General features: G+C 38.4%; 1 protein-coding gene across 15 annotated transcripts in view; it reads right to left on the reverse strand.

Annotated features, from left to right (window-relative positions):
- MARK3 (microtubule affinity regulating kinase 3) overlaps positions 1-14,949 on the reverse strand; it is a 65,535-nt gene that overhangs the window by 37,189 nt on the left and 13,397 nt on the right. For all 15 annotated transcript variants that reach the window (XM_053944477.1, XM_053944475.1, XM_053944471.1 and 12 more), the window contains 3 exons: positions 9,149-9,202; positions 2,196-2,244; positions 1,427-1,492 (listed from right to left, as the gene is read on the reverse strand). In XM_053944477.1, coding sequence (XP_053800452.1) covers positions 1,427-1,492; positions 2,196-2,244; positions 9,149-9,202 — 169 coding nt within the window. The remainder of the gene's footprint in view (positions 1-1,426; positions 1,493-2,195; positions 2,245-9,148; positions 9,203-14,949) is intronic.

Raw genomic sequence — 14,949 nt, forward strand, 5'->3', positions numbered from 1 at the left:
TTTAATACTCAACTCAGATAACTCTCCCAGCTGTATTTCACAGCTGTTTCTTAAAAAACCTTGAAGCAGCAAACCTGAACATTTCTTCATAATTCAGGGAAAAAGACACCAGGGAAAGAATTATCCCAAATTTATGTGAAGAGTTGCAGCTGTAGCAATAATGTCTTTCATCCTGCAGCCAGAGTTCATGTGCATCAGGATGACCTCTACCTTGATAAAGAGAAAATAAGGAATCTGATGCCTGCCACTGTGATTACCAGCCACTCCAGTCTTGCACAGCATGGCACATCAAAAGGTACTGCTCTTGGCCTTTTAGACCAGTACAGTGCTTACCTCTGCCTTATCACCCTAGGAAAGGTCCTCACTCCTCTAGAGAACCACTGGCCTTTCTACCTCGTAGAAGCCAATCACTAGATGGCAATAAGACTTCACTTTTAAGTCTAGTGCTATCAAAGAACACAGAGATGTCTCCCCAAACACCTGTACTAGTCAATATTTTAATGGTATAATACCCACTCTGTTCCTGTTTAAGCAAAACTTGGCTGAGCATTTAGGAAGCTGCTGGAAGAAAACACAGGTGGGTAGAGAATCTTGCTTTATTTGTAGCAATTGATTAAACTTCACATAATCTAATGCAAGAGTCTGAATTCAATGCTGATTTTCTCTGAAAAAAAGCCTACATCCTTCTTAAACCTAAAGAAAAGCCTCAACTGTTTGAGATTCCCAGATGCTGGTGCTCAAGGGTCACACTGACAAGCTGAATGATATTAAGTTCTAGCCAGCAAGGAGTAACTTAAGCCTGAATACCTTAATTCTGGCTCTGGTGAAAATATCTGACACTGCACAATGTGCATTTTTCCATCCCCTCTAGAATCAGGAAGAGCATTTAAGCTCTTTCTAAAATGGCATAAGGCTAAGCCTAACAATTCGTGACAGTAGAAGGCCTGTGATTAAGATATGTAAGATGTCATCAACATCTAAAAACAGAAGTTGCAGTGCTCATGCTTTTGAAAGCAATAATTAAAGAAACACAGAAATGTTTCATCTGAACATGATTTTACCAAATATCTTATACAAAATAGGACACCAGAGGTAGGGAACTGAATACAGTAAATTGAGAACATTAGTATTTGTTATGGGCAGGAACAATCAGTGGCCAAGATAAGATTCCAAATTAATTTGAGTTGTGAAAATAAAAGCAAATGTTACTAAGTTGTAGTCAATTTAGAAGCTGGTTTTACAAGTTACATTTATTATTTATGTTGACCAAACAAGTCCCAGTGCATATTAAAGATTTTGCTTAATATTTTACACTACCTTGACATAAATATTTGCTGAAAAAGAAAGCAAAACTTTCAAGAAAACAAGTGCTTTCTCTCACTTGGCAATTTGCTTATGTGTGTCACTGCAGCAAAAAGGTACTTACCCCCACTTGCATATTCCATTATTAAATAGAGAGTTTTTTCAGTTTCAATGACTTCAAATAGCTTCACTAGAAAAGAAAGACATTTAGTCACCAGTTAACTAGCTGCAGAAGCATTATGTTAACACCCCACAGAATTCTGTGAGGGAAAAATACCCAAACTGTTTGCCTGCCACTATCAGACTATTTACTCTAAAGAAGCTTTCTGTCCAATGTTCTTAAATAGAAAATACTGTAACACATTTGGTCAACTCATACAGAACAACATGTTCTCAAGAAACAATACTTTGCTTCTTTATGTTCAGGAAAATAACTAAACTAAGCAGAACATGCACAGATTTGAGCATCAGCAACAGCCACGCATGTGCACTGAACTGACACACGTGGTGACAAATCAGTTACCAGTCTGCTGACAGTCCCATAGGAGTACCACATCATTTAAATGTACAAACTTGAAAAAACTCTTGACCACTTCTTGGTTTTGGTGTATATGCTAATTTTTAATGAGAGCCTGAATTCAGTCAGAAATCAATACTATACTCAAAAGGAGCAAATTTATCAGTTAGCTATGCAAATAACAGTTCTGTGCAAAGGGATCACAATGTTTGTTTTATTTTTTTAAACACACAGTTCTGAAATACCATTTATTACTGCTATCTTAAATTCACACTCCAGTGCAAAATAATCTTTTAACCTCATGCCACAACAATCTTAACAGTGAAAAAGCTGAAACTTCTCCAAAAATGGAAATTATGTGAAAGAAACAAGATACCTATATTTGGATGATTTAAGATCTTCATTATTCTTACTTCTCTAAAGAGCTGAAATGAACATAAAACGTGAAATAAGTTAATGAAATCACTAATAAACAACTGTTCTCCTTAAAGACTGATGACTTTGATATAGTCATTTAAACACAAAGGGCAAACATTATTAAACATTATCAATGAAGTTCATGAAATAAGCAATTATTGAAGGGAAGAGTTAAATGCCTGCTTAACACCCCTCCCAGACAAATCAACCCTCAAAAACCTGAAAACACCCAGGAAGAACTCTAGACAGCTCAGGAAAGAAGTGACCTTAGCCCCTGTGGTTTGCAGACTTTAGGGGTCAGAAGAGCATTGAGGGCCCATGCAGCTTCCTGCTGACCAGTACATCTCACACATCTTTCACTCCCTTCACAAGAAGTACAGCTCCAAATTTTTGTGAATCCCCACCAGAACACCTTTAAAAGACCACTGCAGTATATTGCTGGTATGAATTCAGCATTCTTCAGTACATTGTCAAAGCCCAAGAATTACTGTGCTACAACAGCAGCTCACAGGTGAAAAGTCAGCTATTTATATTGTGCAAAAACCATGTTATCCAACATCACCAGCAAGGAGCAAGTTCTAAGGAGAGAAGGGAAGACAAGGCCACCCCTCAGCCCTTCAGAAGTATTGCTGCAAGGCAACTGAGGCACAGCAGTCCTGGGTCTGCCAGCACAGCTGCCCTGCCTGAATCCCAGACACAGCCTGAGCCTGCCCGGACAGGGCAACGCGCTGAACGCTCTCGCCAAAGTTAACAGGACAGAACACAAACAGTGTTTTCCTGACCCCATCGTGCTGCTTCCCTTTATGCAAGCACTGGTGTTAACCCTGACTGACACACAAGGTGCAGGAATTATTTAACAGAAAAATCACGGAAAACACACAACTTCCCCATATAAAAGCACTCCATCTCTAGCCCACCCCAGCAGGATGGTGGTGAGGGACAACTGCCCGTTTCAAGCTGCAGGATGACATTATATCCCCTGCCCTAAATCCAGAGATAGTGTACTGATTGTAAAGGTACTGTCATGTTTCATGTCCTGTCTGTCCCTCCCCCACTGCCAGTACTCGTGTGAAGAGGGCTTTGCTTGAGTAACTATTTCTGAAGATTTCAACTTTGTCTGTCACACAGATCACACTCTGTCCTTCTGCAACTTAATGAAAATATGGAGTGACATTCAACAAATAGAAATGAAAGCAAAGTCATGACTGAACAGTTTAAATTATTATCACCTCTCAAAACGCTTCTGCAAAAGACTATTGTAAGATATACATAAATTCATAACCGTAATACTAAAAATGCCACAGGTAATGTTTCTGCACTATAAAACATTGCTTTGAACAAAGCTGGTAAATAGCAGATTAATTAAAAGCAGTTCCAAGATAAAATATTATTACAAAAAAACTTGAAGCCCAAATATTCTTGTATACAGAAAACCAAAGAATTCTCTTTTTATGCACTACACTACATGGCAGTCAAGTGTGTAGCTGCTCTCCCTTGCAGCTCACCCATGCCAGCCCAAGACTCCAGAGGGCTGATGTTCTTCAGTGCCAATTATTTTCTAACAGCATGCTTCAAAAAGTGGGAGTAATCATGAGGTTTTATTAGAAAATGAACACAAATTTCTACAGGAATATTAGTAACCTAACATCATCTTGAGCTTCATGTAAAGAGACTGAAGCAGAATAGAAGTCCACAGCTCCAAGTGAATGCAGACATAGGAAAAAAAAACAAGAGTTTTGTAAATACAGAATAGGGATAACAGCATTGTTAATTACATCAAGAAAAAAAGTGGTGCTGGAAGATTTGGCTTAGGTCAGATTTCAGATAAAGTGAAGAAATTTGGTATGTCTACACATATTAGTAACAACTCAAAAACTTGTGGGTGTATTTACTCAATAAAAGTAAAGAAAAGGTGAAACTTTGTAATTAAAGAAAAAAAAAAGGTGAAACATTAGAAACAAACAGAAAACAACCAAAGAGTCAACAAAACAAAATCCTTGTGCCTTTGTGATTTTTAATAAAAGAAAATGCAAGAGGTGGGTTTTAAACTAATCAATAGGACAAATTCACAAGTTGGAGACCAGCTGTTCTAACCATTCTCTGCTTTCTGATATTTCAGAATCACAGAATTTCTGCAAATGCCAGCATCTGGGGAGCAATCCTCACTGCACTGACCAGGAGACCTTCTCCCTGCTACAGCACCAGCTGGGATTGGCACACTACCTGAACAGAGAAAAAACAGTTTTCCAAATGCTTTTAATTATCTTGTTATCCAGGTCTGTGCCTGACACTTTGCTAGATGACAAGCTGCTTAAATGAAATCACGATTGATTGATCAAGTAAATTATTGGCCATGCAAAATAGTTTCAAAACCTCTGTGGACACGTTTTCTTTATCTTCTAGAGAGGTAAAATTGCCTTATTTTCTTTTTTAAACTATGTTATTTCTGGAGCTTTTTCATATGTAATCAGAGAGGGTAGACTACATCATCTCTCTCTTGATCATCAGGAATTTAAAAGCAGTGAATCTATAGCTATTTTTTCTTGCTTTTCATTCATTTCAGCTAAACTGGTGTATAACATATTCGGAATACTCCATTAATATTTTTAATCACAGCTTATATAACTGAAAGTCTCTTACCAGTTTTTATGGTTTTGAAGAGAGTTTGCTTAATTCACTCTCAATTGGTATCTGATATTTTCCACCCCCAATACCCAGATAAAGCCTGCTGGGTCAGACTCTCACCAAAACACTCCGCTTTTGTAGTCCACAAAATGACTACTCTGCTTTACTAACCTGAATGAATCATGTCAAAAAGCAGCTTCTACTTCATGAGCCATTTGTTCAAGTGGGTGACTAGGAACAAGCTCTTTTAAAAAACAGACTATTTCTGCCTCAGAGGAAATTAAAAATAAAAATACTTGAGAACAGGATACAATACCACCACCAAACTGTAATTTTAGTTAGAAAAATGCACTTTAGATTGTGCACCCTTAGTCAATTTATCTGTTATATGTTGCATATTGACACAGATGAGGATATCTGCAAATTCCTGACACTGTACTATGTATTACAGTCTATTTCTGATAGAGGGATAAATGTACATCGTACAACTTTCCCAAAGTATGCTGGATAAAGGTTTTACAGATTTCATTCCCCCAAAATATTATGTGCATCAGCTTCTAGGAAATAATGTAGTAACTATAATCACACAATAAAATCCATTGCAAACAGCCAGGTGTGATAAAACCTGACATCTCTGAGGTTCCCTGCCCACAGGAACACAGAACAAGGCGTAATATCAGGAAATGTAACACAAAGGTTCTCAATACAGAAAATTATTTTCTTAGTATTAGAAAATTACTTGTCATAATGAAACTAGAAAGGCAGACAAACAACTGAAAACAGTTCTCATCAGTTTAATTTCTAATACCGAGATCCAAAGCTACTCCCAGCTTGTTGAACAGCTCATTTTCCGTCAACAGGAGCTCTACAAACGTTTCCAGGCAAAGACAAACATCCTTAGTCTGCCAAACAAATGGCTTTCAGCTTTGTTGTGGTCTGGTCCTTTGAGTGTAAGCCATGTCAGATACAGGAAAAGAATGCCATTTAATTAATGCTGTGAGCCAAAGTACTGAATAAAAAAACCCCAATGCACCAGCAATGGAAGCTGGTTCTTTTAGGCTAACTCTCTTTGAACACAGCAAAAGACAGACTAGAAGTGCTCCCACAGTAGCTATCACAAGACTGTAACAAATATTTTAAAAATGCTGAAAAAGTTTGCTAAAAAGTGAGTCAGTGCCAGCTGCAGAGCACCAACTTCTCCTGGTCACCTTCTCCCTTAAAGGAGGAGGCTTTTCACAGGATGTTGTCCCAAGCCAGCTCAAGCCTGACCTGTGTATTAGGCTTCTCCTGGTAACTGCTCACTGAAATATGTCCTACATCTAATAAAGAGCCTCAAGCAAAAAGCCTTTACACAATACAAGTTTGCCTCAAACTAAGCATAACTTGCAAACAGAAAGAAAGACTCACTGCAAACAGAAAAGCCTGAGCATTTAAAATTCTTATCCTTTTCTTGCAATTCTTAACACACTGATTGACCCATGGTCAGAAAGGACATGAACCATGTTAAAATTGTTGTTTAAGAACACTTAAGCACTTTAACAATAAGTATTGCCCAAGTAAGTGGCAAAACATCTGCACATAATGAATAAAAATATTTGGCTGAGGAGCCGAGTTCTAAAACAGGAAAATGAGAAATGATTTAGTGCTACTACATGAGCTTGCAAAAAAACCCCTTGCATATAATGGCATTGGTAACTCAAAAGAAAAAAAAATCAAACTATTTTATTTTTTGTCTAGGAGGAAGTGAACTTTGTAGCATCAGCACTTGTTTGCAGTGAGACCAATATCCACTGGAATTGCATACACAAGTCCATTTGTGGAGAACAGTGATTATGACTAACACCACCAACATGGGAAAAAACTTCTAAGAATTCCCTTTTCTTTCAAAGCAGGGAAGTACCAGTTACAGCTTCCTCCTCACTAAGCAAGAGCAGCAGAGCAGTAATTAGGTCCTAAAACAACAGTGAAGAGTAGCTGCATGTGGCTGCCACAGAACTTCCTCAGCAGCAGACAAGAAACCCGACCCTTCAGAGCTGTGCTGCTGAGTATCAGTATGGAGCTGTCAGGGCTGCAGTGAGGGCATACCAAGAATTACTGCTCCGGAAAGCAAAGCAAGTCCTTAACAAGGTTAACTTCTTCCTGGCAGCTGAAGTATCGATGTGCAAGATGGAACACAAAGAAATCAGAACTGGCAGCCTTTAATCACCATTTGTTTCCCCACCTAAGGATGACTCGGGCATGCAGCTACACCGCAGCTGAGACGCTGTACACCACACCCTCTTCTGGGCACAGCCCTTCCCTCCCCACCATACCTCAAATATTTTATCTCTCTCTCCAGAAGTGCAAGATCAGAAGCACTTCCATCTTAGCCTCCCCCGCATCCACGGGTCGCGCGTGCAGTTGGCTCCAAAGGCACCGAGGCTGCGGCACTGCCGGCAGTGCTGGGGGGAAGGGGGCAAAGGCTTGCAAAATAAAAAGCCTTGGTCAGGCAAAGCTGGCAAGTTGTATGTTGTCCATTCACTCTGCTTCCTATGGCAAGCAGGCATTTAATTTTAATAAAACTGCTTTCAGTTTTTGAATTGAAAACTGATACACCTTACGAAAATCTTTTTGTGCTCGTATAACAAATGAGCTTAGAGATGAGAGCACATTAGCAATTTCACTCCACAAATTTGATCTGATATCTGCCCTGCTATTTTGGTACTATTCTTCCAGACTCCCAGTTAAGAAATCCAGTGGTACACAAGACCACACTACAAATCACACTTCCTAATCTAATTTTATAAATTTTAAGTAAAAATTAAATTACAACAGAGATGGAGCCATGACCCAGCTGAAACCCAGTAATCAAAGGCCCATCATGCACACTCTGTGGCTTTTCCAACTGAACATCTGTGACTTGTAAAAGGTTTATATTGTACCTCAATATGAGCTCAAACTGGCATTACAGCCCAATCTCAAGTAATACCATTTGAAGGACTATGATTTTACATTTTTAACTGAAAACATGGCCTCTTTAGCTCTCACTGACCATTCTTCCCACGCCCTGATATTTCCCCTTTTAATCACACAGTTTTTGTTTCACTTTTTCAAGTATTTCAAGCATTCAACCATTTTTATTTAGGTATTCCAAGTTGCAATCTGCCACAGAAATCAACTTTTTCTAATCCATCACATTAACTAATTTGCACTTTATTTTCACCTTGCTTACTCAGAAACCACCAATAACCTCAGGGACTAAACTGAGAAAAATTCTGAGAAAAATGGAACCAGATTATCTACTTTTACCCTGTCTACAGAGTCATACAAAGCTGCCACCTGCTCGGATGACGGAGCCTTTCTTCTACAGGTTATTCTTTGCCTCTCAACTAAACCATAAAATGTAAGAACTTGTGCGTTTTTCCAATTTACTTTTGCACCATTATTCTTGATAAAAAATCTAGTCACATGATCTTTTTAGTATTTCCATAAAATACAAATGTGTATATTCTCCAGTTTACTCTAGTTACTCTCTTTCATTTTGTTTGCAGGTAAATCCTGTGTATTCTCTTGTTCAAACAGAAATATTTCAAGGGGTTTTATCAAAGTACTCAAAAGTAAACAAAAAGCCTTTGACTGCAGAACTTAAAAGGACAGAGTTAGAGAAGTCCCAAGTAAAAGTAACATTTAAATGCACTTCCTGCACGGACTCCCAAACAGACTGGGTTGCTTAATGAAAGAGCAGGGTTTATCACTCTGTACTAAAAAGATAAGGTGATACAACTGTAACAGCACATTAAACATTCAGAGCTAGAAGGAAGAAACCAGAATAGCCATGGCCCAATTTGTTTCATACAACTGCATCACTGCTCCTGCTGCAAGCTACATGAAAGGCACAGATACTGCCTGGCCTTCAGTCCACAGGCAGTATTTTCAAGGACAGTTTAAGAGGGCAGAACATAAGTTTTGCATTTCTAAGTTCAAGAAAGCAACTGGCACAAAGGAGACATGGGGGCATGACACCAAACCACAGACGTCCTCTCTACAGAGTCAGCTCTGCTTGGAAGACAAAGGAAGTGGCAAATACCACTGTTTTCTCAGTTTACAGTTCTGTATGAGTTCAGCTTGAACAACTGCAGGGTTGTCAGAAGTATCTGTTACAAAACCAGTTATTAAATACAGTGGTCAGACGTGTGCAAAGGTATGCAATGCTTCAGATTCTCCAGCATAGGCATTCAGGGTTAATGGAAGGAGGTGAGGAAGCGAACAAGTCATAATACAGTTGAAAGATTAAAGGTAAAAACATACCTTTTGTAGACTAGTTGGGTTCAGCTGTGTTTTGTCAATTATTTTTATGGCAACCTAAAGGAAGAGTTCATGATCAGTATTTTCCATAGGAACAATACCACGTTATTACAACATGCTCAAATCCAGTAACAGACATGGAAAACATGAAAATTACACAAAAAACTCTTAAGTTCCTTCTGCAAATTATATTATTGTATTTAAACTAGAAGCAGGAATGGAAAAAAAACTGGTATTTTAAGGATATTAAGATGAGAAGCTTGCTGAGTCTTTGACTTGACATTAAGACCTCATGACAGTGGAAGCTCCAACAGCAGACAGTGCCCCGATAGAGAGCAGTGCGCCTACAGATAATATTTACACAGTAAAATTACACAACAGATTACACAGTAGTGACTGGGCATTGGCAGTTTCTAAAAGCAGAGATTTCAGAGCATATTGAAAGCATTTCCACACAAATTTGGCAAGAAGTAAATTCATCTTTGGAAATTCACTAAATATTTGTGTCAATTTCCTCCCTGATGGGTATTAAAAAAGTATCACTTGGAAATCAACAAAAACACGTTGGCCGTAGTACAACACTTTGGGTAAGTACATTACTTTACTTGTTCTCTTCTTTTAAGTAAATGCTGCACAGAAATATTAAAGAACAAAATAAAAATTTCACATAATAAGCAGAAGAGAAATTCCATACCATGCTAACTACTCAGACCCTGAAGATTTGAAGCAATGAATAGGCAACAGAAACTTCAGTGCAATGCAGTTTGGATACTGGACGAAGTAGAACAAGAAATGAGAATCTTCCTAGAATTACACACCAATTGGTATTTTTCCTTTCTAAATTAGAGACTAAACATACCAGAATAAGCTCTACAGAAGGAGATGGTGCCTCTTAAAGAGGCAAGGTGCTGCAACTCAGCTGATTATAATACCTCCCTGGTGCAAAGCAAAGGCTTTCAACTCCACTTCAATTTTTGGCTCAAACAGTAGATGCTGCTCCTTCCCATGCCACAGCTCCCATTTCTCTGCATCACTTTGAGCTATCTTTGTCACCTCATTAACTTGGGGTTGGTGACATATGGAATAAAGAATATCTTATATCAAAGCCAATTTATATCCCTACATTCAAGTGCAAAAACACAGGGATGGATTGTCACGATGGAGAGGGTAAGAGGGGAACAGTGTTCAACGCTTGGGTGCATCACAGAATTATATAATGGATATGGTGTTTTCTGAAACTGATATTCAAGATTTATTTTGAGCTCTTCTAGCTGCAAGATACGATGAGACATGACTGAGAAGCCATCTAAGAATGCTTTTACTCTGGGGAGTGTTTTCTTCTAAGGCAAGCTACTGAAATTATAGATCACTATTTCCTGAGGCAAAATTCCATTGCAAAACCTTGAGAAATCACTTCAAAATACAAACAAGAGAGAAAGACATTAAGCAACAGGTATTTTTATATTAGCAGCTGTGTACGAAACCAAGAAAGATTTTTATCTCTACCTTTTTGCCTGTTGTTAACTTTGTGACAATAGTTCAAAGTTACTCGCTTCCTGTAATCTCTTGTACTTCTGGATTATAATGCTGGACTCTTATAATGCTGGATGTAGCGAGCACTGCCTTTGTCAACAGAAGATAAAGTTATTTGAAAGTGACCTGGTGCCCCAAGACTACCCATAGCTGTTCACTTAGTAAGCACATTCCACGCAGAAAAGTTTGCATTTTTGTTCTGGACTGTACCATTCTGGTCAATCTTTAAAAGATGTAAACTTTTTTCAACCCATCAAGCCTTAAGGTGCCATGTTACTGCAAAACCAGCTCACCTCAGCGTGCACTTGGTGCCAGATCACCAGAAAGGTCTCTGACACTGTCAAACAAATTCAGCCCTGGAGATGCAGGGAAGGTACAGATCTCAGTTTTCCAAAAGACAGACTCTCAGGCCTGTTCAGTGCACTAATTATAGCCCTAAAGGCAGGATGAATTTAGAGAATTCCTATCCACATGAACACTGAGAGTACAATGTGTTAACACGGGTTGGGTTGTGAGAGCTTGAACCCATCATCAGAACAGGGAACAACTTCAGGTGCCTTGATAAGGTCTCCAAATCACAGCCAAAGGCAGCCTGCCCTCAAGAACAGTTCTGACAAGCCTGAGAAAGTTAAATGGAGAATTTTCTAAGTACAGTTAACAAAACATTAAATTGCCTTTCAAAGCAGAACCTTTGCTCTCTTTACATAAAGTGCATTTGGAATGGTTTCATGTACTGTGAGCTAGGGCCAGTGCTGGAAAAATGCAAGTCCACCTACACTATTACACCACTGCCATGATATTCTGTGTGAAATAGTTAATAGAATTAAAACTGAGTTTGCTTCCACCATTCACAATAATGTGACTTAAAACATTTCCCCTACATGATTTGAAATAAGGGAGTTAAAGAAATCAGAGTTTGGGACACTGAGCAAATTGTCCAAACTGCTACTATTCAGAATGCTTTCTCCCTCTTAAATTTCACTTTTTCCAAGAGAAGAACAGAAAGAAGATGACAATAGATTCCTTGGAGTCAGACATGGGTTCTGAAAGAATTCAGCCTCACTGGGAAACTTCGGCTCCCTGCCTATTAACGGAAGACATCTTTAAAAAAACAGAAGGGTCCATAATAATTTTGGCTACCTCAATAATAGCAGAAGGTAGTTTTATATTTTAGATTCATTTTGGCAGGTACAGAAAACTTGTCAGAGGAAACACCTTTTGATAAAACTACAACAGAAAATACATGGATTGCAGTAAAGAATTAAGAAAAGCAGATTGACAGTGAAGACTTGTGGTTTCAAAAGGGCAGACAGCCTACAAATAACACTCTCCTAGGCAGAGGACCAAGAAGGATGGTGTGTCCAAGCACCAGCCCTAATGCAGTGATGCTGATCTCTGGCCACACGCTCCTTGCAAGACAATTCAACCCCCCCAAATTAGGCTGATGTTCTGATCATCCCCTGAAGGGCTAAACATTTCTTCCTTTCAGTAATTTGAAGATGGGCACTCATTATGCATCCTGCAGACACACTAAAAATGGAAATGAAAAAGAGTCCTAGAATTTCCAACTTCCAGTTGGAAATATGAAATCTTCATCTCAAGCAACAGGAAAATTCCCAGGGAAGGACTCCAGATGCAAGGAGATGAGCAACTACTCTAAAAGAATGCTTAAACAAACATATCCTCCTCCCAGGAAGTGACAGAAAAGTGCTGATCTGCTTCAGGATTTGGAAGCTACTCAGCACAGAGATATAAAGAAGGAATTGCCAAAAAGTGAACCTGACATGGTCACTTAAAAGGACATTCAGAACAGAGACACAGATAACAAGGAAAAGATAAGTGTGGTTCAAATACAGCAAGAACATTGCTGCAGAGATGAAAACTCATTTAGCAGAGCTGAAAACTCATTTAAGTGTAACTCCCAAACTAAGCATTTAGTTTAGGTTTTGGTACATAAGATGGAAAAAAGAACAGAAGCAAAGACAGAACAGGCTGCAGGAGAAAGTGTGTAAAGCAGGAAATCACAAATTCAGAAAGCTAAGTGCCATCTGGCTGAGGCCAGGCTGAGAATATGACCCTGGAACTCTTACAAGAGGCAGGTTTTCAAAGGAGAAAGAAAAAAAAGCATTCTTGCAGCACAGGTTCCTAGCATCTACCAAGAACAGAACAGCACAGCAGGGTTTAGAAATGAGCAGACATTTTTTTTCCAATTCATCATAAAATTCCTGATCTCAAAACTGGCAGGGAAAAAACAAGGAAAGAGAAGGTTTAAATTCAACATATTTTCCTACAGTTAACTGTACCCTATGGAAACACACAAGATATGACTACCTGGACTAATGAAAAGCCTCATCTAAGAGGATGAATGGAAATTTTTCACCTAGATAAGCTGAAAAGTGCACAGAGTTGTTTTTGTTTGTTTGTTTGTTTCCTAAAAAAAGAGGCTAAAGAGATATTAGGTTGGAAATAAATGAGTAAGAGTTTTTCAAGGACAAAATTTTGGGACCAGTCTTGTTTAATATCTGTATCAGTGGCCTTGGCACAGGATGTCAAAGCATAATGTTTAAGACTGTTGAAGGAGTTAAGAGGCACCATCAAATACAAATTGGAAAACCAATTTAAACAACCTTGGAGATGAGTTAGCAATGAAACTGAGATTCAACATACAAGGTTGGTGCTGCTGCTGATCACAAGCAAAACACATCAATTTAACAGCCACGAGAAAGGCTAGCACAATCTGAAGATTGATCAGATAAATACTTCTCTAAGGGCAAGGGTGAAGTAATGACATTGGGGAAATTGCTATCCAAAATATTGGAAATAATTCTGGTCACAGACATCTAAAATTATCAATGTTGTACAGTTTATCTAGCAAGAAGAGAAATTTTACTCTTCTCCCTCCTAAAAAAAAAAAAATTAAATATCTTGAAGATATTCCTATAAAATTAGTTTAATTGTTCCCTTCTAAGGAATAACTCTCATTCCAATGGTCACAACCCAGAAAGTATTTATGCTCTGAATTGATCGAACTACATAAATTCTGTGAGAGTGGAAGAAACTTAATATTCAAACCTTTCCAAATTTAGCTAAAAATTTTACACTGTTCCCTTTATTTGTTGAAATTTCAAACAAAAATGATGAACCAGGGGTCAACACAGTTATCTGCAAGTAAAGAAAAATGTACTTCACTTTTTTCAAAGTGTGACACATATCTATCTCCAAGTTCTAAACCTATAACAATAGCAAAGAAATATTAACCAAGTGCTTGCATATCCCATCTTAAGTATCAGTAAAAAAAAGGAGGGAACTTAAGTGGAAAGGAATTAACCAAAAACTTTGTCTACAAATGAGAACTAACTTTAACATCAGAAAACAATGGGAACTGTTAGTCAAAAAAAAAAAAAAAAAATCTATCTCAACAGCTCTTGCAAAACAATGTCTCCCCTCTTTTTCCCTCTGTTCCTGCTACTAAACCCTGTATTAGCTCAGAAGAGAAATTCCCTTAAAGCACTGCAGTCAGCAACACAGCTTCTGTAAAAGTCCTTGCTGGTATCAGCAAACATTTACTTCATCAGACAGGTTTGGCAAGAAAAGGTTAGCAAGGTGCTTCTCCCTCTTTCAGTACTTCAAAGTTGCTTTTAATAAAACAGCACTAAGAAACACGTTCTTTTAACAAGCAGACAGGACTATAGCTCACCAAATCAGAACCACCATTAAGAGCAAGTGATTAATTACATTGCAGTGGCATGCAGAAACTGAATACGGAGCTGAGTTCGACTCCAAGAAGAGATGCAAAAGAAAGCTGGTCTATACTGCACACATTGAGCAAACTGTCACTGACACAGACTATCCCTGAACAAACTGAAGCATCCTCCCAAAGCCACCCAGCACTGCAGACACCATGGGATGATCCACCCTAGGATTCCTGGGAGATACATGGCTCTGGCAAGAAAATACTGCATTTGGGCTACTTGGAACATAATTAAGACAGCATTTAGTTCTCATGCCCGACTTCGCCTCCAATAACTGCAGTATAGAGACACTAAGAGGCAGTCTTTCCAACAAGCTTATTTAATTGCTGTATATTGATCTGGTTTTTAAAAATGGAGGATTTATCCAATAATATTAGTAGCAAACTTTAACATACTTCAGCTGGACAGAGACTTGCCAAAAATACAAGTTTATTAAACCATTTCCAAGAGAAATTGTTTTGTAATCGTTACTAAAAAAATAGTTTTCAATTTCTGCTTTTTTCTACATCAGTGGCAATC

The sequence above is a fragment of the Vidua chalybeata genome, chromosome 6, assembly GCF_026979565.1.
Source record: "Vidua chalybeata isolate OUT-0048 chromosome 6, bVidCha1 merged haplotype, whole genome shotgun sequence".
Classification (NCBI taxonomy): domain Eukaryota; kingdom Metazoa; phylum Chordata; class Aves; order Passeriformes; family Viduidae; genus Vidua; species Vidua chalybeata.